The sequence below is a fragment of the Haliotis cracherodii genome, unplaced genomic scaffold, assembly GCF_022045235.1.
Source record: "Haliotis cracherodii isolate W230 unplaced genomic scaffold, xgHalCrac1.p SCAF_4, whole genome shotgun sequence".
Lineage (NCBI taxonomy): Eukaryota > Metazoa > Mollusca > Gastropoda > Lepetellida > Haliotidae > Haliotis > Haliotis cracherodii.
Genome location: NW_027266297.1, coordinates 35,089,964 through 35,116,483, shown reverse-complemented (window position 1 = coordinate 35,116,483; position 26,520 = coordinate 35,089,964). Strand labels below are relative to the sequence as shown.

At 40.7% G+C, this 26,520-nt stretch overlaps 1 protein-coding gene across 1 annotated transcript in view; it reads left to right on the top strand.

Moving 5' to 3' along the window:
* LOC139480405 (serine/threonine-protein kinase Sgk1-like) overlaps nt 1–26,520 on the top strand; it is a 140,277-nt gene that overhangs the window by 59,036 nt on the left and 54,721 nt on the right. The window contains exon 4 of the mRNA XM_071263470.1: nt 24,202–24,347. Coding sequence (XP_071119571.1) covers nt 24,202–24,347 — 146 coding nt within the window. The remainder of the gene's footprint in view (nt 1–24,201; nt 24,348–26,520) is intronic.

Here is a 26,520-nt window from a genome sequence, read left to right as displayed (position 1 = left end):
TAAGGTGTTGTCATTAACCAGATGGTGTGGCTTGATGCTGACACCATCAACTCTCAGTTGTGTTAAGGTGTTGTCATTAACCAGATGGTGTGGCTTGATGCTGATACCATCAACTCTCAGTTGTGTTAAGGTGTTGTCATTAACCAAATGTTGTGGCTTGATGCTGATACCATCAACTCTCAGTTGTGTTAAGGTGTTGTCATTAACCAAATGGTGTGGCTTGATGCTGATACCATCATATCTCTGTTGTGTTAAGGTGTTCTCATTAACCAAATGGTGTGGCTTGATGCTGATCAGTGCTGATACCATCATATCTCTGTTGTGTTAAGGTGTTGTCATTAACCAAATGGTGTGTCTTGATACTTGCACTAGCTACTCTCAGTTGTGTTAAGGTGTTGTCATTAACCAAATGGTGTGTCTTGATACTTGCACTAGCTACTCTCAGTTGTGTTAAGGTGTTGTCATTAACCAGATGGTGTGGCTTGATGCTGGCACCATCAACTCTCAGTTGTGTTAAGGTGTTGTCATTAACCAGATGGTGTGGCTTGATGCTGATACCATCAACTCTCAGTTGTGTTAAGGTGTTGTCATTAACCAAATGGTGTGGCTTGATGTTGATACCATCATATCTCTGTTGTGTTATGGTGTTGTCAATAACCAAATGGTGTGGCTTGATGCTGATACCATCATATCTCAGTTGTGTTAAGGTGTTGTCATTAACCAAATGGTGTGGCTTGATGCTGATACCATCATATCTCTGTTGTGTTAAGGTGTTGTCATTAACCAAATGGTGTGTCTTGATACTTGCACTAGCTACTCTCAGTTGTGTTAAGGTGTTGTCATTAACCAAATGGTGTGTCTTGATACTTGCACTAGCTACTCTCAGTTGTGTTAAGGTGTTGTCATTAACCAAATGGTGTGTCTTGATACTTGCATTAGCTACTCTCAGTTGTGTTAAGGTGTTGTCATTAACCAAATGGTGTCTCTTGATACTTGCACTAGCTACTCTCAGTTGTGTTAAGGTGTTGTCATTAACCAAATGGTGTGTCTTGATACTTGCACTAGCTACTCTCAGTTGTGTTAAGGTGTTGTCATTAACCAAATGGTGTGGCTTGATGCTGATACCATCAACTCTCAGTTGTGTTAAGGTGTTGTCATTAACCAGATGGTGTGGCTTGATGCTGGCACCATCAACTCTCAGTTGTGTTAAGGTGTTGTCATTAACCAGATGGTGTGGCTTGATGCTGATACCATCAACTCTCAGCTCAGTTGAGTTGAGGTGTTGTCATTAACCAAATGGTGTGGCTTGATACTAACAGTGCACTAGCTACTCTCAGTTGTGTTAAGGTGTTGTCATTAACCAGATGGTGTGGCTTGATGCTGGCACCATCAACTCTCAGTTGTGTTAAGGTGTTGTCATTAACCAGATGGTGTGGCTTGATGCTGATACCATCAACTCTCAGTTGTGTTAAGGTGTTGTCATTAACCAAATGGTGTGGCTTGATGTTGATACCATCATATCTCTGTTGTGTTATGGTGTTGTCAATAACCAAATGGTGTGGCTTGATGCTGATACCATCATATCTCAGTTGTGTTAAGGTGTTGTCATTAACCAAATGGTGTGGCTTGATGCTGATACCATCATATCTCTGTTGTGTTAAGGTGTTGTCATTAACCAAATGGTGTGTCTTGATACTTGCACTAGCTACTCTCAGTTGTGTTAAGGTGTTGTCATTAACCAAATGGTGTGTCTTGATACTTGCACTAGCTACTCTCAGTTGTGTTAAGGTGTTGTCATTAACCAAATGGTGTGTCTTGATACTTGCATTAGCTACTCTCAGTTGTGTTAAGGTGTTGTCATTAACCAAATGGTGTCTCTTGATACTTGCACTAGCTACTCTCAGTTGTGTTAAGGTGTTGTCATTAACCAAATGGTGTGTCTTGATACTTGCACTAGCTACTCTCAGTTGTGTTAAGGTGTTGTCATTAACCAAATGGTGTGGCTTGATGCTGATACCATCAACTCTCAGTTGTGTTAAGGTGTTGTCATTAACCAGATAATGTGGCTTGATGCTGGCACCATCAACTCTCAGTTGTGTTAAGGTGTTGTCATTAACCAGATGGTGTGGCTTGATGCTGATACCATCAACTCTCAGCTCAGTTGAGTTGAGGTGTTGTCATTAACCAAATGGTGTGGCTTGATACTAACAGTGCACTAGCTACTCTCAGTTGTGTTAAGGTGTTGTCATTAACCAGATGGTGTGGCTTGATGCTGGCACCATCAACTCTCAGTTGTGTTAAGGTGTTGTCATTAACCAGATGGTGTGGCTTGATGCTGATACCATCAACTCTCAGTTGTGTTAAGGTGTTGTCATTAACCAAATGGTGTGGCTTGATGTTGATACCATCATATCTCTGTTGTGTTAAGGTGTTGTCAATAACCAAATGGTGTGGCTTGATGCTGATACCATCATATCTCAGTTGTGTTAAGGTGTTGTCATTAACCAAATGGTGTGGCTTGATGCAGATACCATCATATCTCTGTTGTGTTAAGGTGTTGTCATTAACCAAATGGTGTGTCTTGATACTTGCACTAGCTACTCTCAGTTGTGTTAAGGTGTTGTCATTAACCAAATGGTGTGGCTTGATACTTGCACTAGCTACTCTCAGTTGTGTTAAGGTGTTGTCATTAACCAAATGGTGTGTCTTGATACTTGCATTAGCTACTCTCAGTTGTGTTAAGGTGTTGTCATTAACCAAATGGTGTGTCTTGATACTTGCACTAGCTACTCTCAGTTGTGTTAAGGTGTTGTCATTAACCAAATGGTGTGTCTTGATACTTGCACTAGCTACTCTCAGTTGTGTTAAGGTGTTGTCATTAGCCAAATGGTGTGGCTTGATGCTGATACCATCAACTCTCAGTTGTGTTAAGGTGTTGTCATTAACAAGATGGTGTGGCTTGATGCTGGCACCATCAACTCTCAGTTGTGTTAAGGTGTTGTCATTAACCAAATGGTGTGGCTTGATGCTGATACCAATAACTCGTCACTATATCAGTGCATGATCTGAAACCTCACCTCACCTCATCTCACCTTTTTGCAACTACAGTGATTTTTTTTATCTTCTGGACAATTGTTTTCTGGAACATATGTAAAAAATGACATTACTTTTCACCAATGAATCATTGATCTTGAAATATATTCATCAAGATAATTTCACAGAGAACAGTACTATCTTGACTGAAAAGGTTTTCACTGTATTTTCATTGAAATTATGATACATATTATCAGTAATACATTAAAATTAATGAAACAGGGAAAATAAATGTAGAAAACTTAAAGAATACTTTTTTCTAGTGAACTGTATTTCTTTTAAAAAGTGTACAATCTACTGAAGAAAATATGGTAACCAAAACCAAAGATTCCAGAAAGACAGTGGAGTGACCGAAAGTCCACATACTCCCAATGACCTAGCGTGAGCACTCCTTACAGGGAACATGGCTATCAGTGCAGGAAGGTGGGTGTTGTCACAGGGCAGTGTTTATGGAACCAAAACAGTTTTGGTTGTCTCTTCCCTGTGTTATGATATACCAAAGGGACATGGAGTGCAAGTCCTTACTGACAACACAGAGGGAAGTGTTGAAGGAAGCAGCTTCACTGGGAGACTGTAAGTTGATGTTGTTTGTTAACAATATGAGTGAGTGAGTGAGTGGGTTGGGTTTAGCTCTACTTTGAGAACTACACTAAACTATGGTTATAACGAACTCAAATGGACCACTAATTTTAGTTTGTTATAACCGTAATTTGTTTTAAACATATAAACAGCATCTGTACAACAATTAGCTGGGACCAAAAAACAGTTCGTTATATCCACCAGTTCGATATAAGGGTGTTCGTTATAAACATAGCTTACTGTATTCCATATATCACGGCTTGTCAGCTTGATATGGGAGGAAAGCCTGAAGCGATGTAGGTCTGAGATGTTTACCACTTTGGTAAAATCCAGGTGTAGGGCAAGATGCTGACAAACCTTGGAACATAATGGGGGCAATTCTGCATCAACCACTGTGCTATCATGAACAACATGAGTAGATGTTGGTCATCTGCAGTCAACCTCATTATAGAGGCAAATGAAGGAGCATCACCCCCTAAAGTTTATACCATGTCTGCATGGACGGCTGTTCTACTTGATGACTGCATGGTAGCCAATTTGTCCTTTTCATCCATAGTGTGAGTGAGTGAGTTTGATTTTAGCTTTTAGCAATTTTCCAGCAATATCATGGCAGGGGACACCAGAAATGGGCTTCACACATTGTACCCATGTCGGGAATCGAACCCGGGCCTTTGGCATGACAAGCAAATGCTTTAACCACTAGGCTACCTGACTGCTCCTTTCATCCACAGAGAATACCTAGCCACTTTGATGTCTGCAGTAAAATGCTGCCTGTTTGTATTCAAATGCCGCGTGTAAACATGACAGTAGTGTACCTACTAAATGTAAACTGTTAGGAGTGTAACCGCCTCCATGGTCTAGTGGTAGAGCGTCCGCCTGAGAGAGAAAGGTCCGCCATTCGATCCCCGGCCGCATCATACCAAAAGACATTAGAAGATGGTACTTGTTGTTACCCTGCTGGGTGCTCAGCATTAAGGGGCTAAAACAAGGACTGGTCGGCTCGGAGTCAGTATACTGTGTCAGTGCTAGTTCGAACTAGTACAAGCAGCCACACACCCATTGCCGCATGTCGCTATATATGAGTGCAATAATCTTGGACACAACTCTAAACCCCATTTCACCTCACCTCACCTCACCTGTTAAGGGTGTACTATACATACTTAGTTGTTAGGCTCAGAACTTTTCTATCTCTAATCTATGGAGAACTTGTATCTGTGGGGAAAGTGAGTAGTTGTTGGTTTTCAATAAGTGTCTCAGAGCCAACTTCAACACACTGTAGTTTAAAGCTAGTGAAGCCTGTGTTTTCATCCCGTTTTAGCAACTTTAATTAACATACTGAAGACTATTAACACACATGACTGATAACAAGCTTCTGTGAGTGTGTTAATTACAGTTTAAGGGCTTAAGACTTGGTGTCCTCATTCAGAAGGTCATGGTGAAAAAGTCACCTCCTCCTAGATGGACACAAATGGACCTGTCAACAAGTTAACTGTAGCTAATGAACCCATGAAATGAATAATCAGTCCAGGGAATATTGAATGTCATATTTCCAGATAAATAGGTCAGAATGATTTCCTCGTATCACGCCTCTATCACGTAACCAGTACCATGCTGTAGAGGTTGTCGGAAGCTGTTTCCTTCTGATAAGGAAATGTTTGAAGACACATTGAAAGGGTTATACTCATTCTTGTAGTTTCAAGAGATTACAAGCAGTTGAGAGGGTGAAAACATGTAATCGTTGAGGAGTATTTCCTCAAGTAGTCAGTCCTATATTTGGAAGATGTAGATGAATGGTTTAGTTAGCATCACAGTGTTAGTGTAGAGCTTGTACTGTGTGTTTGAAGAGAAGGTTCCGTATGGACATCACTATGGAAACTGCGGATATAATTCCAGTGGAACCCTGTTAATCCTGACAACTTTATTGCAAGCAAACTCCTGGATTATCCAAGGTCTTGAGTGTTCTGGATATTGTTTGGGTGAGAGTTAAGTCGCTGACTGACATGTATTACTCAAACTGAAGTGTCATTTTAGCAGAAATGTCATCAATTGCAGTGTTTTAGTATAACTGATGAATAGGGTTAGCTCAACATTCAGATTAAGAACGGATAACGTCAGGGCCCCATTCTGCAAAGCAACCTTAGCCCTATGATGATCGTAACTCACTTGCTGAAACAGGTTTCAGGCAGTTGTGGAAAAGGACCCAGGGACCCATTCTATGAAGCAGTCTTAGCACTATGGAAATGTCTAAATGCAAGGTTTCTTTAGAAGCACGGGAGTTATGATAATCTTAGTCATTTGGAAAGGTCTCTTTAGAAACAGGAGAGTTACGATCGTCTTAGCGCTATGGAAATGTCTAAATGCAAGGTTTTAGAAGCACGGGAGTTCCGATAATCTTAGTCCTTTGGAAAAGTCTCTTTAGAAACAGGAGAGTTATGATCGTCTTAGTGACATGGAAAAGTCTAAATGCAAGGTCTCTTTAGAAGCGTGGGAGTTACAATAATCTTAGTGCTGTGGAAAAGTCTCTTTACAAACAGGAGAGTTATGATCATCTTAGTGACATGGAAAAGTCTAAATGTTAGGTCTCTATAAAAGCATGGGAGTTATGATTGTCTTAGGGCTATGGAAAGTCTCTTTAGAAGCATGCGAGTTCCGATCATCTTAAAGCTATGGAAAAGTCTAAATGGTAGTTATCTTTATAAGTATGTGAGTTATGATTATCTTAACGCTATGGAAAAGTGTAAATGCTAGGTCTCTTTAGAAGAATGGGAGTTAAAATCATCTTGGTGCTGTGATCACTTTGTGGAAAATGCACATGTGGAACCTCTGTTGTCTTATTTTTATCGTACTGTGTTGTAAAGGATTTGCACCTGTACATGAATTAGGCTTCAGTATATGCTGTGAGTGTATGCTGAAAACCTTTGTTATAATGTTTATCATAATGTAGACCGCCTCTGTGGTCTAATGGTAGAGCGTCCGCCCAGCGAGCGGATGGTCCAGGGTTCGATCCCCAGCCGCGTCATACCTAAAGACGTTAAAAGATGGTACTTGTTGTTACCCTGTCTGGCGCTCGGCATTAAGGGCTAAAACGAGGACTGGTCAGCTCGGAGTCAGTATACAGTGTCTGAGTGGGGTATTCATGTTAAACTGCGGCATGGTATCTCATTGTGGTAGCACTATATATCGGCATCAGTCTGGACTAGTACAAGCAGCCACACACACACATATACACACGTGCATGCACATCGCTATATAAGTGCAATAATCTTGGATGCGACGTTAAACCCCATTTCACCTCACCTCATCATGTAAACTAATGTTATATAACCACAGTCTGACATAATGTCACTGGTGCCAAGGAAACACTGACCCCTCCAAATGCTTTTGTTTATGTGAAGACGTTCAGGGTTGGAGTGCTTTAAAAAGGAAAAGCATGAAATGAAACCTTAGTCGGTTAACTTTAACCTACATGTTAATACCAGGTATGGAGTTGATATGATTCCAAGTGTTATGTATTCTCTGTTTAAATTCAGATATAACATTGTCAAGGTCAACCACGGTGTGCGCTGTGCGTGATTCCCGACTACAGGTAAACTTGTATGTTTACACTGGTTGCATAATCTCTTCTAGTATCAGCTCAACTTGCATAAGGGAAACCACAGGACGGTCATTGCTGATGTACCCAAAGTTTATCTGGATTTAGAGGGTGAATATATTAGTATGACTTTGTCATGCATGTTTGGTTTTTCAAGGGCGGCCTCAAGGGCTTTCTAATAGGACATAACCACAAATTTGTATGGCGCACTAGTATGTATGACACAACTGGTATGATGCACTGGTATGACACAGTTGGTATGATGCACTGGTATGACAATTGGTATGATGCGTTATGACACAGTTGATATGAGGTGTTGTTATGATGCAATTGGTATGACACAACTGGTATGATGTGTTGTTATGACACAATTGGTATGACACAACTGGTATGACACAACTGGTATGATGTGTTGTTATGACACAATTGGTATGACACAACTGGTAGGATGTGTTGTTATGACACAACTGGTATGACACAACTGGTAGGATGTGTTGTTATGACACAATTGGTATGACACAACTGGTATGATGTGTTGTTATGACATACTGGTATGATAACTGGTATGACACACACAGCATGATACTGAGATGAAGCATGCATTTGTATGACATGTGATAAAATATATTACAGTACAGATCCATTTCGGTATTTGTAATATGGTTGGTTCATAAATTAATTTGTGGTATCTGTGGTTGGTGTAATGGTTTTCAGTTATGATCAATAAATATATGATATTACTGTGAAACTGTCTGTATTCAATACTGGCCATTTGTTGTACAAGTTAAAGGACACTTACCATGTGCATATTTCATCTAGTGAATTTAGCCCAAGAAAACCATACCAATTTTCATTCTCAAAAATTATTTAAACAGTGTTGTTAACCTTTAATAATAATACAGGGGCAGTAGAGTATTTTAGTGGTTAGTTTAACACGTTCGCGCGTCATGCTAAAGACCCGGGTTCGAATCCCGACTTGGTTACAATGTGTGAAGCCCATTTCTGGAGTCCCTTGCCATGATATTGCTGGAATATTGCTTAAAGCAGCGTAAAACCATACTCACTCGCTCACTAATAATAATACATAATAATAAGTATATATAATAATTTTATATTGCACCAAATTCTACACACCAAGTGAATGCTCAATGCCGCTCCATTATTATTACCCCGGTAATGTCACAGTGCACTTGATTTGCATTGTCAGCCCCCTGGGGAGTATACAATATACATTTCATTGATTTCCAGTGATTACATCAAGTTTACTTTGGTAATGATCTGATCATTGCGATAAATACAGCTAATTTAGAATTTTAGTAGGCTTTGGTTTCCATATTAAAGATGTTTATCCTTTATCAAATTAAAATGCACATCGCTATATAAGTGCAATAATCTTGGATGCGACGTTAAACCCCATTTCACCTCACCTCATCATGTAAACTAATGTTATATAACCACAGTCTGACATAATGTCACTGGTGCCAAGGAAACACTGACCCCTCCAAATGCTTTTGTTTATGTGAAGACGTTCAGGGTTGGAGTGCTTTAAAAAGGAAAAGCATGAAATGAAACCTTAGTCGGTTAACTTTAACCTACATGTTAATACCAGGTATGGAGTTGATATGATTCCAAGTGTTATGTATTCTCTGTTTAAATTCAGATATAACATTGTCAAGGTCAACCACGGTGTGCGCTGTGCGTGATTCCCGACTACAGGTAAACTTGTATGTTTACACTGGTTGCATAATCTCTTCTAGTATCAGCTCAACTTGCATAAGGGAAACCACAGGACGGTCATTGCTGATGTACCCAAAGTTTATCTGGATTTAGAGGGTGAATATATTAGTATGACTTTGTCATGCATGTTTTGTTTTTCAAGGGCGGCCTCAAGGGCTTTCTAATAGGACATAACCACAAATTTGTATGGCGCACTAGTATGTATGACACAACTGGTATGATGCACTGGTATGACACAGTTGGTATGATGCACTGGTATGACAATTGGTATGATGCGTTATGACACAGTTGATATGAGGTGTTGTTATGATGCAATTGGTATGACACAACTGGTATGATGTGTTGTTATGACACAATTGGTATGACACAACTGGTATGACACAACTGGTATGATGTGTTGTTATGACACAATTGGTATGACACAACTGGTAGGATGTGTTGTTATGACACAACTGGTATGACACAACTGGTAGGATGTGTTGTTATGACACAATTGGTATGACACAACTGGTATGATGTGTTGTTATGACATACTGGTATGATAACTGGTATGACACACACAGCATGATACTGAGATGAAGCATGCATTTGTATGACATGTGATAAAATATATTACAGTACAGATCCATTTCGGTATTTGTAATATGGTTGGTTCATAAATTAATTTGTGGTATCTGTGGTTGGTGTAATGGTTTTCAGTTATGATCAATAAATATATGATATTACTGTGAAACTGTCTGTATTCAATACTGGCCATTTGTTGTACAAGTTAAAGGACACTTACCATGTGCATATTTCATCTAGTGAATTTAGCCCAAGAAAACCATACCAATTTTCATTCTCAAAAATTATTTAAACAGTGTTGTTAACCTTTAATAATAATACAGGGGCAGTAGAGTATTTTAGTGGTTAGTTTAACACGTTCGCGCGTCATGCTAAAGACCCGGGTTCGAATCCCGACTTGGTTACAATGTGTGAAGCCCATTTCTGGAGTCCCTTGCCATGATATTGCTGGAATATTGCTTAAAGCAGCGTAAAACCATACTCACTCGCTCACTAATAATAATACATAATAATAAGTATATATAATAATTTTATATTGCACCAAATTCTACACACCAAGTGAATGCTCAATGCCGCTCCATTATTATTACCCCGGTAATGTCACAGTGCACTTGATTTGCATTGTCAGCCCCCTGGGGAGTATACAATATACATTTCATTGATTTCCAGTGATTACATCAAGTTTACTTTGGTAATGATCTGATCATTGCGATAAATACAGCTAATTTAGAATTTTAGTAGGCTTTGGTTTCCATATTAAAGATGTTTATCCTTTATCAAATTCTAACACAAATATCAATCAATAATGTTATTCAATTTTTTCTAGACCACAGAGTGGTAGAGTGTCCGCCCGGAGAGCTGCAGGTCAGGGGTTGGATCCCCCGGCCCCATCATACCAAAAAACGTTAAAAGATGGCGCTCGGCATTAAGGGGCTAAAACAAGGACTGGTCAGCTTCGAGTCAGTATGGTGTGTCTGAGTGGGGCATTCATGTTAAACTGTTGCATGGTATCTCAGTTGGCTAGCAGTCTAAAATCGGCATTAGTCCGGACTAGTACAAACAGTACACACACGTGCATGTGTAAGCAAAGATTATATCCTACCTAAATATTATCCCGGGGGAAGTTTTACTCTAGAGTATAGTACAGGATAGGATTAAACACACTGGTATGGGTTCAAATTCACTAGGGAGAATCATCCTGACACTAGAGAATTTCATCCTCGGGATAAAAAAATAGGGTAGGATAATATTCACTCTTACACATGCACGTCGCTATATAAGTGCAGTAATCTTGGACGCGACATTAAACCCCATTTCACGTCATCTCACCAATTTGTTCTATGTACTTCAGAAGGTGTATGCATATCACAATGTCCTGATATTCTATTGATATGTTTAGTATCGGTGTGAATGCACTGCATTGAAGTCCATGATGGTATGGATACTATATTGTATTCATGTTGCAGCTGTTCGACTATTGGCTGTCATGGGAAATAACACGAAAGAAGTGAGCTTGTGTTAATCATCGATGCGATGTTACCCGTAAATGACACTTGTCTTCTGACGTAGCACAGGAAATGCAACCTATCCTATTCAAAAAAAGTTTAAAAAACACACAATTTTTCGTATGACTATAGTTAATATGGCATGGTCATGACATATTAACTAGTCATATGAACAAATTGGATGTTCTTTAACTTCTTTTGAGTAGTATATTTAATATGTTTTGTTTTGTTGCATTAGTTTCCAAAACTTTCTATTCTATGCTAACAATCACTATAAAATTGTTATATAACAAGGTGAGCTGATGTGGTGTGGTGAGGTGAGGTGAAATGGGATTTAATGGCGCATTCAAGATTATTGTACATATATAGCATGGGTCTGTGTCTCTGTGTGTCTTTGTGTCTGTGTGTTTGTTCTAGTCGGGACTAATGCTGTTTATATAGAGCTAGCCCACTGAGATACCATGCCGCAGTTAAACATGAATACCCCACTCAGACACAGTGTACTGACTCCGAGCCGACCAGTCCTTGTCTTAATGTTGAAAGCTAGGCAGGGTAACAACAAGTACCATCTTTTAACGTCTTGTGGTGTGATGCAATATGTGCTAGTGTTATATATTCAGTAGTATGCACCCATTTTAAGTATTGGGAAACAGAAAACTGTTTAAGCTTTGCTCTGTCACAACATGCCACAAGCAGTCGTAGTGCACATTTAGTTGGGAGCCATCATTCGAAGTGACAGATTGGATTGTTGCTAAAATCATTTGTAAAAAGGTTATTATCACCATTTGCCCCTTGGTATGACACAATTGATATTATGCTGAGATAGGACACAATTTGTGTTGGACATAAGATCAGGCAGGGTTCAATGTTTTTTCCACTGGACAAAGCTGACACAGTGTCAACCCCTTTTGCCTACCTATAATACTGTAACTAAACACAAATATAATATGAACATACAATGCCATTTAGACTGTGGTCAAATGTCACAAATGTTATATTTGGGATAACACTTTCTGAGTTCAGTACAGATTCTCATACTTTTTTGGGGTTAAGTCCCGTCCGGAATTCAAACCCACCCTTTTTAACAAATATAGTAGCCATAGGACCAAGATGTCCTTTGGGAAGTCCCTGGTTGTCTCTGTGTAACTTCCAACTCTCTCCTAGCTCACAACATGGGTGATGAGAAGAATAATCCACAGACATGTCCTAGCTCCCCCCACTCCAGCCTCCTTCACCTAGCAGGGCCGCGGTGTAGCCTTGTGGTTAAAGCGTTCACTTGTCATGCCAAAGACACGGGTTTGATTCCCAATGTGGAAACAGTGTGTACCTGTATCTGGTGACTCCACTTTGATATTGCTGGAATATTGCTAAAAGCTATGTACATGTTGTACCTCTCATTCTGGTGTCCCCCACTGTCATAATTGCTAGAATATTGCTAAAAGTGGTTTAAAATGTGACTCACTCACGAAATCTTCCAGTTTGCAGGATAACCCGATACCAACCCACTCACTCTTGAAACCATTGCTAAACATTCAGAAATTCTGGTCTGATTCTCAACCGAATCATTATGTAAGAAATTTCAAGGTAAAATCTTTTTTATGATTTATTCATTTCTTAATGAACAGGTTTCATTACAGGAAGGAATTTATTTTCATTGCTCGCTTTCTTTACTGACCTGTCCAACTTTATAATTTGAGTTTAAGAAGAAAAATGTCTCTTTGATAAAAAAAACTTCACAAACATGTCTCTTAAAATTGATTTTGTTCTTCTCTCCAACCATGTGCAAACTCATCTTTGTCGTCATCGATTTTAGATGTCCCAAATTGATTTACTCTGCTGGAGAATCTACTCATCTTCTTCTTTATCTTCCAACATGGAGAGTAATGCCTTTACTGGAGTTAAATATAATACAATAATACACACCTTGGTCAATAGGCCCTGTGTGGAGAGGGAGCTGGGAGGGTATTGTTAGGTTGGTAGGTGACTGGATTTTATTGTTGTTATTAACCACAGTTGGAGGATTACCCATTGATGTTGCCACTAGATTAACTTTCACCTCTATTCATATGGTGTCACACTACTTTCAGCCCCATCCTAACAGTGTCAAACTACTTTCAGCCCCACCCTTACAGTGTCACACTACTTTCAGCCCCACCCTAACAGTGTCACACTACTTTCAGCCCCACCGTTACAGTGTCACACTACTTTCAGCCCCACCCTAACAGTGTCACACTACTTTCAGCCCAACCGTTACAGTGTCACACTACTTTCAGCCCCACCCTAACAGTGTCAAACTACTTTCAGCCCCACCCTTACAGTGTCACACTACTTTCAGCCCCACCCTTACAGTGTCACACTACTTTCAGCCCCATCCTAACAGTGTCACACTACTTTCAGCACCACCGTTACAGTGTCACACTACTTTCAGCCCCATCCTAACAGTGTCAAACTACTTTCAGCCCCACCCTTACAGTGTCACACTACTTTCAGCCCCACCCTAACAGTGTCACACTACTTTCAGCCCCACCCTTACATTGTCAAACTACTTTCAGCCCCACCCTTACAGTGTCACACAACTTTCAGCCCCACCCTTAGTGTCACACTACTTTCAGCCCCACCCTTACAGTGTCACACTACTTTCAGCCCCACCCTTACAGCGTCACACTACTTTCAGCCCCACCCTAACAGTGTCACACTACTTTCAGCCCCACCCTTACAGTGTCAAACTACTTTCAGCCCCACCCTTACAGTGTCACACTACTTTCAGCCCCACCCTTACAGTGTCACACTACTTTCAGCCCCACCCTTACAGTGTCAAACTACTTTCAGCCCCACCCTTACAGTGTCACACTACTTTCAGCCCCACCCTTACAGTGTCACACTACTTTCGGCCCCACCCTTACAGTGTCAAACTACTTTCAGCCCCACCCTAACAGTGTCACACTACTTTCAGCCCCACCCTAACAGTGTCAAACTACTTTCAGCCCCACCCTTACATTGTCACACTACTTTCAGCCCCACCCTTACATTGTCACACTACTTTCAGCCCCACCCTAACAGTGTCACACTACTTTCAGCCCCACCCTTACATTGTCACACTACTTTCAGCCCCACCCTTACATTGTCACACTACTTTCAGCCCCACCCTTACAGTGTCACACTACATTCAGCCCCACCCTTACATTGTCACACTACATTCAGACCCACCCTTACAGTGTCACACTACTTTCAGCCCCACCCTAACAGTGTCAAACTACTTTCAGCCCCACCCTTACAGTGTCACACTACTTTCAGCCCCACCCTAACAGTGTCAAACTACTTTCAGCCCCACCCTTACAGTGTCACACTACATTCAGACCCACCCTTACAGTGTCACACTACTTTCAGCCCCACCCTAACAGTGTCACACTACTTTCAGCCCCACCCTAACAGTGTCAAACTACTTTCAGCCCCACCCTTACAGTGTCACACTACTTTCAGCCCCACCCTAACAGTGTCAAACTACTTTCAGCCCCACCCTTACAGTGTCACACTACTTTCAGCCCCACCCTTACATTGTCACACTACTTTCAGCCCCACCCTTACATTGTCACACTACTTTCAGCCCCACCCTAACAGTGTCAAACTACTTTCAGCCCCACCCTTACAGTGTCAAACTACTTTCAGCCCCACCCTAACAGTGTCACACTACTTTCAGCCCCACCCTTACATTGTCACACTACTTTCAGCCCCACCCTTACATTGTCACACTACTTTCAGCCCCACCCTTACAGTGTCACACTACATTCAGCCCCACCCTTACAGTGTCACACTACATTCAGACCCACCCTTACAGTGTCACACTACTTTCAGCCCCACCCTAACAGTGTCAAACTACTTTCAGCCCCACCCTTACAGTGTCACACTACTTTCAGCCCCACCCTAACAGTGTCAAACTACTTTCAGCCCCACCCTTACAGTGTCACACTACATTCAGACCCACCCTTACAGCGTCACACTACTTTCAGCCCCACCCTAACAGTGTCACACTACTTTCAGCCCCACCCTTACAGTGTCAAACTACTTTCAGCCCCACCCTTACAGTGTCACACTACTTTCAGCCCCACCCTTACAGTGTCACACTACTTTCAGCCCCACCCTTACAGTGTCAAACTACTTTCAGCCCCACCCTTACAGTGTCACACTACTTTCAGCCCCACCCTTACAGTGTCACACTACTTTCGGCCCCACCCTTACAGTGTCAAACTACTTTCAGCCCCACCCTAACAGTGTCACACTACTTTCAGCCCCACCCTAACAGTGTCAAACTACTTTCAGCCCCACCCTTACATTGTCACACTACTTTCAGCCCCACCCTTACATTGTCACACTACTTTCAGCCCCACCCTAACAGTGTCACACTACTTTCAGCCCCACCCTTACATTGTCACACTACTTTCAGCCCCACCCTTACATTGTCACACTACTTTCAGCCCCACCCTTACAGTGTCACACTACATTCAGCCCCACCCTTACATTGTCACACTACATTCAGACCCACCCTTACAGTGTCACACTACTTTCAGCCCCACCCAAACAGTGTCAAACTACTTTCAGCCCCACCCTTACAGTGTCACACTACTTTCAGCCCCACCCTAACAGTGTCAAACTACTTTCAGCCCCACCCTTACAGTGTCACACTACATTCAGACCCACCCTTACAGTGTCACACTACTTTCAGCCCCACCCTAACAGTGTCACACTACTTTCAGCCCCACCCTAACAGTGTCAAACTACTTTCAGCCCCACCCTTACAGTGTCACACTACTTTCAGCCCCACCCTAACAGTGTCAAACTACTTTCAGCCCCACCCTAACAGTGTCACACTACTTTCAGCCCCACCCTTACATTGTCACACTACTTTCAGCCCCACCCTTACATTGTCACACTACTTTCAGCCCCACCCTAACAGTGTCAAACTACTTTCAGCCCCACCCTTACAGTGTCAAACTACTTTCAGCCCCACCCTAACAGTGTCACACTACTTTCAGCCCCACCCTTACATTGTCACACTACTTTCAGCCCCACCCTTACATTGTCACACTACTTTCAGCCCCACCCTTACAGTGTCACACTACATTCAGCCCCACCCTTACAGTGTCACACTACATTCAGACCCACCCTTACAGTGTCACACTACTTTCAGCCCCACCCTAACAGTGTCAAACTACTTTCAGCCCCACCCTTACAGTGTCACACTACTTTCAGCCCCACCCTAACAGTGTCAAACTACTTTCAGCCCCACCCTTACAGTGTCACACTACATTCAGACCCACCCTTACAGTGTCACACTACTTTCAGCCCCACCCTAACAGTGTCACACTACTTTCAGCCCCACCCTAACAGTGTCAAACTACTTTCAGCCCCACCCTTACAGTGTCACACTACTTTCAGCCCCACCCTAACAGTGTCAAACTACTTTCAGCCCCACCCTTACAGTGTCACACTACTTTCAGCCCCACCCTAACAGTGTCACACTACTTCTAGCCCCACCCTTACATTGTCACACTACTTTCAGCCCCACCCTTACAGTGTCACACTACTTTCAGCGCCACCCTAACAGTGTCACACTACTTCTAGCCCCACCCTTACATTGTCACACTACTTTCAGCCCCACCCTTACAGTGTCACACTACTTTCAGCCCCACCCTAACAGTGTCAGACTACTTCTAGCCCCACCCTTACAGTGTCAAACTACTTTCAGCCCCACCCTTACAGTGTCAAACTACTTTCAGCCCCACCCTTACATTGTCACACTTTCACTCAATCTATCACTAACTCTATCACTTACTCAACCACTCACTCACAGTTAGGGGGACACGGGTGGCCCAGTCATCTAAGGCGCCGCGATTCGCTGTGCAGAGTGGCGTCCCTTGGGCACGCCAGACACCTATGATTGTGGGTTCGAATCCCGGTTCACCCCAATTATGTTTCTAGGTGTGTCAGCATCATAACCGTGCTCGTGGGTTTCACCGAAGTGGTAAACGTCTGAGACCTGCATGGATTGATGCTTACAATACCAATCACTGTATTACATGGTCTAAGCTGGATTGTTTACAGGCCGCTGTCATACAGCTGCATTATTTACAGACTGCCGGCATATCGCTGGAATGTTGCTGAGTGCTGCATTAAACAACAAACAAAACCTACCATATCAGTACTGTCAATACAGAATACACACACTTCAAATCCCTGTCATCTGCCTGGCAGGTATTGAAGGTGTTCGTCACAACAAAACTATCGACCATGACCTTGTGCATGATGTGCTGGTGACATGCGACCTGTGAACACCGTCAGTGTGTGTAATCGAGTGTCAGGTCCAGATGTTAGAAATGATAGACTCTCAGGTTGTATCGATATGTGACATCGGGGACAGTTGTCGTCGTTCAACACGTTGTGTCAATCATCTTGTTCACTTTGCAGTGGAAATTACTAAAGTAAAGCTTGAATGTAAGTTTTTGTGTTTGTAATTGTTCATGCACCTTCTATCAGTTCAGTGTCTTATTGTAGTTGTTGTTGTTTGTTGTTTAATGCCGCTCTCAGCGATATTCCAGCTACATGACAGCAGTCTGTAGAAAATTGAGTCTGGACCTGACAATCAAGTGATTGATAACATGTGAATCGATCCTCGCAAATGGGATACGATCAACCAAGTCAGTAAGCCTAACCACCCGATCCCGTTAGTCGCTTCCTACGAAAAGCATAGTCACCTTTTACGGCAAGTATGGGTTGCTGAAGACCTATTCTACCCCGGATCTCCACGGGTCTCTTATTGTAATATTTTGGTTGGTAAAGTGTTTACTTACCAAAGCACAAGTCTGTAAGTAACTTGATTCTGACTTGGAATCCTTGTAGTATCATGTTCAGGTGGATAGTGTAACCTTTCACTTCTTTGATTAAATGATATATACTACTTTTGATAGGGATAATCAGATATGTCAGATATATTTAATGATACACTTGACATACCGTATTCGACGTAATAAGCGCCCACAGCGATATTTACTAATATATTGGCTAGTGAACAATCCCAATTAGCACCCCATCCGATTGATCAATTTACACAAGACTTATCAAAATTAAATTCTGGAAAAATATATCTGTCGTGTATAAACAGTTCAGACCATCAGCATAAACCACGAAATTTATCTTTCAACTGTTTTTTCCACCAAAATAATATTCTAATAAGAGCCCCTGGGCGCTTATTAAATTAATACGGTATCATGAAAATCAGGTTTGTGTATCATGGAGAGATATAACAATATCCCTATCAAAAGTTGAGTAGTATATATATATATATATATACACACAGTGTTTCCTCGTATTGCCCCCTTCAATATAGTCCTAAATCGGTTAAAACGCACGGTAATACAGGGCTCTCAAACTTTACATACATTTTTAATAAACTCAAGTTTTACACTGACACAGTGTTTTTTCCCATGCAAATAATATTACCAACTAATCACCATGAGCTTGTAACACCAGAATTACCAGGCAACAAATCCCAACTGAAGTATGCAAATTAATCCTGCCTTTTACATTATCTGGTTGTAAAAAACATTCATTGTATATCTGGACATATGTTTGTAATGTATATTATACATTTTATTCAAAATTTCATTCAATATTGTTTACATAAATTTCGGAGAAATCGTGTGTGAACTGATCGTCAGATTACCCCCAACTCACCGTTATTTACCGAAACCACGATCAGATTATTGATTGCCGCTATTGATGCCTTGAAGCGAACTTTAGTTGCCAGAGAATAGATACATATATCATAAATGCCATACTTTGACTCATAAAAAGTCATATTTGTGGCAATTTGACTATTATATGTCAACATTACGTTTTTGCAATGGCGACTGGTCAAATTGTTCCGTACATAATAAATATCAGGCTGTAGCAAACACCTGTACGAAAGTACTACGCTTATGGTTCTTATAATTTTGAATATCTGTAGTAAAGGCTGCAACTGAAATAACACGATATCGGAATATATTGTTCCTGATAAAATAATAATTTCACATATCATTTCTTCCGACCATTGCATCAAAATTCTTTGAAGTCATATCACTTTGGTAGTTTTGACTGAATCACCAGTAGATTTCGAGAAAACGTGTGTACAGCTGATTAATTGCTTTTTCTGGAGTAGTTTACAAGAAAATACAAACATTAGTTGAATCTCTGCATATAAAACGATGCCTTGGAAAGGAAGGACAATTTAAATAGTAAATCATCGTGTCTAGAGATGTTTTATCACAATTTGTTCAAATTTGTATTGACCAAGTGGCTTATATATCTGCAAGAATGCAGTATACCCGACACCTTTTGCCATGTCGGCAAGGGAAGTGCACAAGCTCTATATTAAGTAACGGTTTCTAAGTTTTCCAGATGCCATTTTTGTAGCCTCGTAAAAATAACAGGGTTTGGGGGGCTTGAATTAAATGCATTTGTAAGTATATGTAAAGTTTAATTACCAAAGTAGTTACAATATACGTGTTAGCTGAAAGGTGGCTCAGACGGATGTCACTGATGAGGTTGTCGCATGCCTTTATGGAACTTCTATTTTTTGAGTACTTTTTCCATGTTGATGTCCAATTTGCAACATTTATGCACCTCTTTGATATTCAATTTCAAGGTTTAATCATATTAAACCATACAAATGTAAGCAGGGGAATGTTTCTGCTTATTTTGAGCTATTTTTCCTATTGTTCAATAGTGATGCTGTCACATGTGGCTTCATTAGTAGGATCAAACAAAAATGGCAGAGTTTTTTACCGCGGATAACACTTGATAAATCTGTTTTTTGTCCCCCTTTTCCTACACTATTTATCATAAACACTACTATATTTTAATCTTTTTTAAACTCTGATGTACAGTGTGTAGCATAGATCATGTTAGGTAGGCCGAGCATCCACTGTTGTGTTGGTCATCTACCCCCTACGACTCCGAGTCAGTTAAACCACAGATCATCAATTATAAGGTAGCAATGTAGCGAGGGATCGCTGTATGTATTTGTTTTCCTAGACTGTTTTTGATAGTATGATTGATATTATGTTTTATATCTCTTCCCCAAGTTTATTGATCTTCAGATTGTTTGTTATTAAATATTGTCTACCATAAATAATATATTGAAAGAATTTCATTACAAGCACAAAGAATGTGTTTACTACTACACTTACATTACCGTATTCGACGTAATAAGCGCCCCGCTCTAATAAGCGCCCACGGCGATATTTATTAATATATTGGCTTGTGAACAATCCCAATTAGCACCCCTTCCGATTGATCAATGTACACAAGACTTATTTATTCGTGTATAATACGCACTCGTGTGTTATATGCACCCTTAATTATGGGCAGTAAATTCTGGAAAAATATATCTGTCGTATATAAACATTTCAGGCTGTCAGCATAAACCACGAAATTTATCTTTCAACTCTGTTTTTTTCCACCAAAATAAGAGTCCCTATTTCTAATTTTGAGAGCGCCCTGGGCGCTTATTAAGTCGAATACGGTATATTGTTTTGTTCAGTTTCTGACCGCCTCCATTATCAGTGGATAGAGCGTCTGCCCGGAGAGCAGAAGGTCAGGGATCAATCCCCGGCCACATCATACCAAAAGACATTAAATGATGGTACTTGTTGTTACCCTGCCAGGCACTCGGCATTAACGGGCTAAAACAAGAACTGGTCATCTCGGAGTCAGAATACTGTGTCTAAGTGGGGTATCCATGTTTAACTGCAACATGGTATCTCAGTGGGATAGCACTATAAAATCAGCATCAGTCCGTACTAGTACAAGCAGCCACACACACACACACACTAACACACACACACTAACACACTAACACAGACACACACTAACACACACTAACACAGACAAACACACTAAGTTTTCAGTCTGTGCCACCCTACCTCCAGTATGTGGTCGTGGGTTTCACCGAAGTGGTAAACGTCTGAGATCTGCATCACTTCGGGCTTTCCTCCCACATTAAGCTGACACGCTGTGATGTAACTGGAATACTGTTAAAAGCGGCGTTAAATCCAACTCACTCACTCACTCCAGTATGTGGTGCGATGTCCTCTCTACTGACCACTAGTTTACGCAACATGTTAGCTGTAGTGTTAGAGCTGTACATATGTGCTGATACAGGCCACAGGGACATATCATTCACTCACTCACTCCAGTATGTGGTGCGGTGTCCTCTCTATTGACCACTAGTTTACCCAACATGTTAGCTGTTGTGATAGAGCTGTACATATGTGCTGATACAGGCCACAGGGACATATCATTCACTCACTCACTCCAGTATGTGGTGCGGTGTCCTCTCTATTGACCACTAGTTTACCCAACATGTTAGCTGTTGTGATAGAGCTGTACATATGTGCTGATACAGGCCACAGGGACACATCATTCACTCACTCACTCCAGTATGTGGTGGGATGTCCTCTTTACTGACCACTAGTTAGCTGTTGTGATAGAGCTGTACATATGTGCTGATACAGACCACTGGGACACATCATTCACTCACAAACTTCCAATCTTTGTTATCCCTGTAGAATAATAGATAAATTCTATGTGTAACATAACACTTTAATAAGGTAGACACAATTTTATGGATAACATTTCTTTAATACTGTAAAAAGCGACATTTCGGTATAGATCCTTATACCGTTGTCAAGCAAGACAGTCTTGCCACGCTCAGCCATATTCCAACTATATGACGACACCCTACAAATAATCAAGTCTGAACCAACCAACCAATGATAGATATAATGAGCATCGATCCGCATGATGGCCCTCTATCAAATCTCCAAACTTGACCACCCAATCCAGCTACCCTTTTTTTCATGGACACCAGGGTCCCCTTGCACAAAGTGATCTTAGCGCTAAGACTATCGTAAGCCTATGTTAAAGTATGGGAGTTACGATCATCTTAGCGCTAAGATCGCTTTGTGCAAGTGGGCCCAGATGTGTTCATAGTAACAATAATAATTTATAACTCTGTTATAGTCTTTTCTACCTGAATACTAAATTGAGTCAGTACATGTTTTCTATAACACTGTTGTGTTCTACAATGTGAAAGTTGTTATTTTTATGAACCAGACTTCATGTCAGTGAGGGCAATAGTTTTATTAATACTATGCCTTCTGGCCTAGAGAGATGAAATCTCTATATTATTCATGTGTCACAAACAAGGTACTCATTTGGTTGGCTGTGGTGACCTCGTGAGAAATAATTGCTTGTCAGAGTGACGATCGTATTGACCTAGCTACACAGCCCGGCCCCAGGCTGTGTCTCTGTAGGCTCACCTTCAGCTTAATGCCAAGGTATGACGTAGATCACTTTTGTTCTTTCATGCATGGAGAGTCAAAATTACCAACAATTTGTCACATGGACTTTTGTCTCTTGTTTAATAATCCAGCGCTCTCTGTCAGGAAAGTAATGTTGACATTTTCTGACAAATCATTGTTCAGGTAACTAACTTTTTTTGATGAGGGGAATATCCTGTGTTTGACCTTCATGTGAATAATTAAGATGTTAGCATAGATGTTTTATCAAAAAAAAGTGGTCAAATGTAACAAAATGTAAAATTGTGGATAACACTTTCTTAGTATAAAAGTACAGATTCAAATACTTTTTTGGGTTGAGTCGTCTGGGATTTGAACCCACACTGCCATGGTGAGACCTAATCGCCAGCACACAAAGACAGCAATCTAACCCACTCAGCCACCGAGGCTTCCACAACAGGAAAAAAACCAAAAAAAATCACAAGAATCTGTACTTCACTATCCCAAATAAACTACTTGTTAAAGTTTGTTAGTTTTTAGGTTAGATTGTAATTTCAAATGCAACTACTTCTGTTATCGGTGTGCCTTGTTTCAGCCAGATTTGACTTGAAAAGATGGGTACATTAAGCTTTGTATATCACACTTCACAGGGGTACATTGTCTGTGTGTGACACTCAGACAGGGCACATTATAGGGCTGGGACGAGTCCGAATTTGCTACCCGGGTACCCAACCCCCTATTACCCGACCCTACCAGGGTACCCTCTGTAGGTCTCTAGGCATTTTCTTACCATAGCACTTGCAAAACGCATTTAGATACATGTATTAAACAATCTGGTCATGCATACACTGAATTTGACTCAAGTTATATGTTTATTCAAAGATATGAAAAGTCAGAATGACTGGGTGCATAGTCAGAAAGAATTACGAACATTAGTGACTTGTAGTGAAACCATAGAGTTCTAGATAAGTTTTTGCCATTAAACAATAAAATCACGTGAATAAACACGGGTCCGAGTAGTCCTGTGGGTACCCAGGTCCTACTTAGTACCCACCCGACCTGGGTACCCGAATTACCCATCCCAGCCCTAGCACATTAGACACATTCCCTTCAGGGATACAGTGGTCCCTCGCTACAATGCTACCAATGGGGTCCAAATAATTGGTGGGCGTTATAGACGATGAGCCGTTTAACCGAGGCCGAGGCGGGGAACGCGCTCGGCAAATCTCAAATCATCAATATGTGTTTATCTCACGTCACGTCAAAATAGTATATATTTTTATGGACCTAGATCTACCTGTAATATCATTCATTTATTAAATCTGTCACATTTCACAATGTCTGAAATACGTATTCCATTTCAATTAATCATTTTTTATCTATAAATTAAAAAATTATTCACTATTTCCCGCGATGTTATTGAAAATAAAATTCTCGGACACACATTTCGACAACGGGTCAGCATCGAACATGTCAAAGAGCAAAATAAAGACGTTTTAAGCAAATCTTTAAATATATTATACAAAGTGATAAATAAAATCAACAAAAATATGTGTGAAATAGTAACAGGGCATATTATACTCTGTTTCATTTTGCTGTGTGTGTCACACTCAACAGCGGCATATATCTTTCTTTCCACAGTGATTGTCGTAAGACCCTTTGGTGAACGTTGACCTGTGGTAGTCTTACATTGTGGAAAAGGGTCCAGATATGATTGATCATTCATCGTTACTGTGGACCTAAAACTACCAATAAACCTCAGCTTGAATGATAATACCCTTTCTTTGTTTTGCAGATTCGAAGATTGTATCCTGATGCAAACCTGAAGCTCCCTGGAAAGAAAATATTTGGAAATTTGGATCCGGAATTTATTCGTCATCGAAGGGAGGGTCTAGATGAATTTATTCAACAGCTGATCTCTCATAAAAATGTGTGCCAACAGTAAGTAGCTTGATGGTGATCATTTGAATGGGACAGCATGCAGAGTTGTGTCCCTTAGTTGGCCATATTCACAAGCCCTGGGTTCAGAACCAAGCAAGGGTGATGGAATAATCTAGTGAATAGTGGGGGACAATGTGAAGCCAATTCATGGCGTCTGTCGCTGACGTTATTGGGTGCCGATCCACAGAGCTTTCACAGCGTTATTACCTCATGTTACTCTACAGTTATCGTAGGCTCGTGAATGTTGTAGTACTAGAACGCTTTGTGGATCAAGGCCCTGAAATGTTACTTCACACAGCATCAACCAACACTCATTAGCTCACTGAAATTATTCCAAATATGGCCCAATCCTTGGTTTGTTGGCACTATTTACCTGTGATCATGTGTTTCACGGAATTGGTAACAATTTTCCAAAAGGCGTATGAAAAGGGAATTGGATCAGGTTGATGTTGTACGTGTGTCATTGTACCCGCTTGACAAAGCCAGAGTGTATGTAGTAAATGAAATTGTCTTCTTGCCTTGGATACAGTGAGACCTCCTTAGTATGGATGGTACTCTTCCCAGTGAAATTGTTGGGATGGCAAATATCGGGATATACATATCCATGTATGTTAGAAATGTCTTCTGGATCTACATATGCACATGTGTAAGACCTTTCTAACAGACATTTCCTGCAAGATGGGTACCTGACCCAAAGGGTTCTTCACTGACTGTATTTTACTGTATGTTGATAATTAATAAGTGGAGCCACTGCTTTAAGAAAATTGCGCTTAGAAATTTGAATTATGGTGGCGCTTATTAAAACAATACACAACAGGTTAAGTTTTTTGTCAGTGATCAAGCGGTTGTGAACAAACATTTCAAACGTCGATGAAACCAATCTTTTTAAATAGTAGTTGCTAGGCAATAATGTCCCTTTTAAGCTTCTGTTTTCTATGAGATTTGTTTGTTTGTTGTTAAACGCCGCACTCAGCAATATTCCAACTCTATGACGGCAGTATATAAATAATAGCATCTGAACCAGACAATCTAGTTTTCTATTAGAGAAATGTGTAATATAAACCAAAAATACAGATCATCAAGTAATTTTCAGACTTCGTAGGGGTGCTTGTTAAAGATTGCTTACAGATTAGACTATAAGGTGGTTGTGGAGGGGGCACTTATTGAAGCAGGGTGATAATAAAGCAAAAACAGTTATTTATAAACATGAAACAATTGACAATTGAAGAACAATGATGATTTTCACTTGTAATAAGTTGTAAATAGAGTTATTTCTCCTTTACGGAGCGGAAATAGGAAATACCACCCGAGCCACTACTACTTCCCTGCTTACACTGTTTATCTCATTTTCCTGCAGAATCTTTAAAAACTCTGACAGTGTTCATTTACTGAACTGCCTAAAGTCGCAGTTAAGTTTGTTATAAAACCATTATCCTTCAAGTGATTGAGGCCTTTGTCTCTCGACATGTTCAGCTAACAACATGATTAGAGACAAACGTGCAGGTCATTGCGTCAGCCCTGAGGGGCTCTCACGCTGGAGTCTAGGAGCACGACCATACAGGGACATGTTGATTTCACGATCTACCACTCTATCACCATGGACAAAAAGTTGTGGGAGAGATTGAGAGATCTGTCAATGATGGCTAATTAAAGAATGAGTGTCATGTTCTACTTAATTAGAAAGTCTATTTCAAGACGCACCTGTTGAGTAGTGGTTATATGATGAATGTTTTAAGCTTCAGGCTGTGGTTTAAAAACATGGTATACTTTTTATGGTAATGATTATGATTTGAAGTAGGACAAAAATCTAACAGCTTTTGCTAAAATTAGCTAACAAGTTGTTATTTCCGTTTGATGTATTTTGTTTGGACTCTTTGGGATCTGTATTATCAGGTGGTGATCAGAATATGCTTATTTTGATGGATATGTTTGATCATTTGATGATATGATTTGTACCAAAGAGTGAGTGAGTAAGTTTTTACAATGCATTTTAGCAATGTTCCAGCAATATCATGGCATGGGGTATACCATGTCCCAGAATGCATCCTAGATGTAAATGTAGCTTAACTTTTATTGTTCTTGGATTGGTTGCGACCTTCATGGGGGGAACAGAAACGACCTTGAACCTTCTAGTGTGCTGTACGTTGTCCGACCTGCCCTTGATTTCCTCACA